Source organism: Vicia villosa, linkage group LG7, assembly GCF_029867415.1.
Source record: "Vicia villosa cultivar HV-30 ecotype Madison, WI linkage group LG7, Vvil1.0, whole genome shotgun sequence".
In the NCBI taxonomy this organism is placed as follows: Eukaryota; Viridiplantae; Streptophyta; class Magnoliopsida; order Fabales; family Fabaceae; genus Vicia; species Vicia villosa.
The window spans coordinates 16700814-16704926 of record NC_081186.1 but is presented as its reverse complement, the minus strand read 5'-3'; the positions used below and the strand labels follow the sequence as shown (position 1 = coordinate 16704926).

General features: G+C 36.8%; 1 protein-coding gene across 1 annotated transcript; it reads left to right on the top strand.

The window, feature by feature from the left end:
- The first annotated feature begins 2412 nt into the window (after window positions 1-2412).
- Window positions 2413-2886, top strand: LOC131618708 (uncharacterized). Its single transcript, XM_058889874.1, has one exon. It carries the CDS (start codon window positions 2413-2415, stop codon window positions 2884-2886), a length of 474 nt encoding a protein of 157 aa, XP_058745857.1.
- Window positions 2887-4113: the final 1227 nt, after the last annotated feature.

The following is a 4113-nucleotide window of genomic DNA, read 5'->3' as shown; positions in this document are numbered from 1 at the left end:
ATTCATAGCATAATTGTAAGACGATAGTCTAGTGATATTGTAGGATCATTGGTCCATTGACAACCCTTAATCCCATTGTGCAGGTTGAGTGAAATATTTTGATGTGCTTCGGTTCCAAGCAGGAATCGATCCTATGGTGGGGATCTCTAGAGAACGGTGACTGAGTCATTAGTGATGAATTGGTACCACATGCATGAGTCCATTGTTGTTGCATTGCATTGTTGTGACGTTGTGTGATTTGATGATATTTGATTATTTGTGATGTGAAATACCTAAGTGATAATTGTGATTGAATCATAAGGTGATGTAGTGAATAAGTGATGATGTGCAAGATTGAGTAAGTAAGCGTATATGATGGATACGTTGTATCAGCATATGTCTGATAGGTTAATTGTATGCAACTACTATATCTATTCCTTATGTCTTATATAATATTTATGAAATACTCACCCTTTCTGTTTCAATGTTGCCTCCACGTGGGTAATGCGTAGGTAATCAGGAGTAGTTCGTTGAGCTTAGAGGACAACTTCATGGCATCCTTTTACCGTTTATTTAGATTGAAAGGAGTTTTGCTTTGATACGTAATATCGGGGTCAGTTTTGTTATGTTTATGTTCGCTTTTGACTATTTGAATTTGAATTGCATTTTGATGAATTACCTTTCAAAGGATTTTGATGTTGATGTTTGAGTTATAACTCATGAACCATGAGGTTTAATTGATGTTTTATGAAGATTATGCTGGCTAAAGAGGCTGATAAGTGTTGCTTGAAACTCGTCAAAGGATTGAAGCTATAGGAGAGGTTATTACTTAGCTTGTGTTTGTAACACCCGAGGCCGAAAAAGGCAAGGGGTGGTTGCACCGCATGTAACACTCGAGGCCAAATATGGCAGGGTTGTGCAGGTTTGGGACTGTATGGTTGAAGGAAAAACTATAAGTATTGATGGGTATTACCTATACCAACAAGATGCATCTTCTTTTCGGTAGTCCGTTCCATAAGAATTCCACAGTTAAGCGTGCTTGACTTGGAGCAATTTAGGGATAGGTGACCTTCTGGGAAGTTTCTCAAAAAGCGTGTCAGTGAGGACTAATCATGCTAATAAGACCCATGTTGGATTGTGGGGTCAGTCGATTAATATTGAAAGCACTCTAGGGCGTTACAAATGGTATCAGAGCCAGACCTCTTCCAGTACGATGTGGTTCGAGGACGAACCATGCGTAAGCTGGTGGGCATGTAACACCCAAGACCGAAGAAGGCGAGTGGTGGTTCCACCATATCTAACACCTGATGCCGAAGAGGGCAAGGGTGGTCGCCACATCGGAATGAGAGGGGTCCTGAGGTTGTGCAAGGAAGGGGCTGTATGGTTGAAGGAATGCATATAAGGATTAACTGGTACTACCTATACCAACAATATGCATCTTCTTTTTGGTAGCCCATTCCATAAGAACTCCACAGTTAAGCGTGCTTGACTTGGAGATATATTGGGATAGGTGACCTTCTAGGAAGTTTCCCGGAAAGCGTGTGAGTGAGGTCAAAACATGCTGAAAAGACCGGTGTTGGTTTGTGGGGTCAGTCATTAATCCCAAAAGCAGTCTGGGGCATTACAGTATTCAGGAGGGAATTTGTAAGGAACTACATTCCTGAAGATGTCCACGGGAAAAAAGAAATTAAATTTCCCTAATTGAAATAGGGAGAATTGTCAGTATCAGAGTATGCTTCTAGGTTCGTGGAACTGGCAAAGTTCAATCCTCTTTATAGTGAAGCAACTGCTGAATTTTCAAATGTATCAAGTTTGAAAATGGGTTACACCCATAAATCAAGCGAGCAATTGGATATCAGAAAATTCGTAAGTTTCCGAAATTGGTGGATAGCTGCAGAATTTATGAAGAGGACTGTAAGGCTCACTACAAGATCATGAGTGAGAGAAGAGGTAAGAAACATCAGAACCATGGGAAGCCTTACAGTGCTCCAGCTGACAAAGGTAAACAAAGGGCTACTGATGGTCAGAGAACCAGTGGGGGAGGTGCCTTTACTGACGTTGTATGTTTCAAACATGGGAAACCTGATCACAAAAGTAATGCTTGTACTGGCGAGACGAGGAGATGTTTTTGTTGTGGGAAAGTTGGTCACGAGGTAGATGATTGTAAGTATAAAGCAGTTGTATGTTTCAATTGTGGCGAGGAAGGACACATTAGTACTCAATGTTAGAAACCGAAGCGAGCTCAGACCGGAGGAAAAATTTTTGTTTTAGATAAGACTCAGGCATCTAGCAAACACTATTTGACCAGAGGTATATGCTTCATTAATAGTACTCCTTTAATTACAATTATTGATACTGGTGCTACTCATTATTTTATTGCTCCTGAATGTGTGAAAAAGGTTGGGTATTGTTTTATCCTTTATGAAAGGAGAAATGGTTGTCGATACTCCAGCTAATGAGTTGGTGACTATTTCCCTTGTATGTCTGAAGTGTCCTATGTTGATGTTCGATAGAGACTTTGCTGTGGATCTAGTTTGTTTACCATTGAGTGATTTGGATGTGATTTTGGGTATGAACTGGTTAGAATGCAACTATGTTCATATTAATTGTTGTAACAAATATGTGCGGTTTTCTACTCCTGACGAGGAGAGGGAAACTGAGTTATTATCTGCTAGGCAGTTGAATGAGTTGATGAAAGATGAAGCTCAGGTGTTCGCATTGATCGCCTCTTTGTCCATTGAGAATCAGGTTACTATTGATGAATTACTAGTAGTGCGAGAATTTTCCGAAATTTTTCTAGATGATATTCCATATGTACCGCTAGAAAGAGAAGTGGAATTTACTATTAATCTTGTTCCTGGTATCAGACCTGTTTCTAAGGCACCATACAGGATGTCAGCATCTTAATTAGCAGAGTTGAAGAAGCAATTAGAAAAACTGCTTAAAAAGAAGTATGTAAGACCAAGTGTGTCGCCTTGGGGATCTCCTGTGTTTTTAGTAAAGAAGAAGGACAGTAGTATGAGACTTTTTATTGATTACCGACAACTGATTAAAGTTACGATTAAAAATAAGTATGCACTTCCGAGAATAGATGAATTGATGGATCAATTAGTAGGTGCACGTGTATTCAGCAAGATCGACTTGAGGTCGGGTTATAAAAACAAGATTTGTTCAAGCAATAAGTCTCTATGTTTTGACGATAACAACACATATATTTTGTATGTAAGAATTTAATTTCTAATAGTTTTCTTGAGTGTGCATATATTATGTTTAAAGTGATTCTGGATTGCTGTCCGCAAATATTGGATTAAGGAAGAAGCTTCATCTTGAAAGGTATATCTCTGGTATAGACGAAATAAATATGCATTATAAATCAAAATACATATATTTATTAGAAGAAAAAAAAGATGAACTTATTTTAACTAAATAGAATTATTGAAAACTTGAAAATTTTAAAAACCATAAACCATCCATTTGTTAAGTGAACACTCTTATAAATTGAAATTTAGGTTATATTATTCATCACTTTATGTTATTTTTAAAAATCATGCACCGGAAAATAAATATGATATTTATTTACCTTAGTGTTAGCATCTAAGTCACATATGAGTCCACCTAAAGAAAAAAATAGTAACAATTAGCAAAGGAAAGGGGTGACAATCATTGTTGGGATGTTAAAGATTTTCCATGTTTTCTCTTTTTTCTGTAATTCCCCCTCCTTTTGTATAGCCTTCGCTTCCCCTTTTATAATGTATCCGTTTTTATCCTTTTCTTCTTCTCGTTAAACCCATTTTTTCCCTTCTCTTTGAATGCTTATGTATTTTAACAACATTTTTTCCCAATTTGTTTAGGTTTTTAATTTTGAAAAATATTTTGTTTTGTTGCCAATATTAATTTCTCATGGATGTGTCACTAATCTAAAAATATTTGTTCATGATATTCATTTTATGATTTTGTGTGAAGGACCCCTTCTTCTCAATGACTCCAACGTTTCTCAACTCGCACATGTGACAAGTTTGCCAGCTCAAAGTCGAATAATTATTAATTTTTTTCTCTTTTTAAATTTCAATATTTAATTCGTTTCGACTAGTTTCAATCTTATTTTTTATATATCTTTTTTAATTCGAATCGCTA

Excerpts from the sequence above, each read along its gene's own strand:
- LOC131618708 (XM_058889874.1), top strand. The coding sequence starts at position 2,413 with ATGGTTGTCGATACTCCAGCTAATGAGTTGGTGACTATTTCCCTTGTA.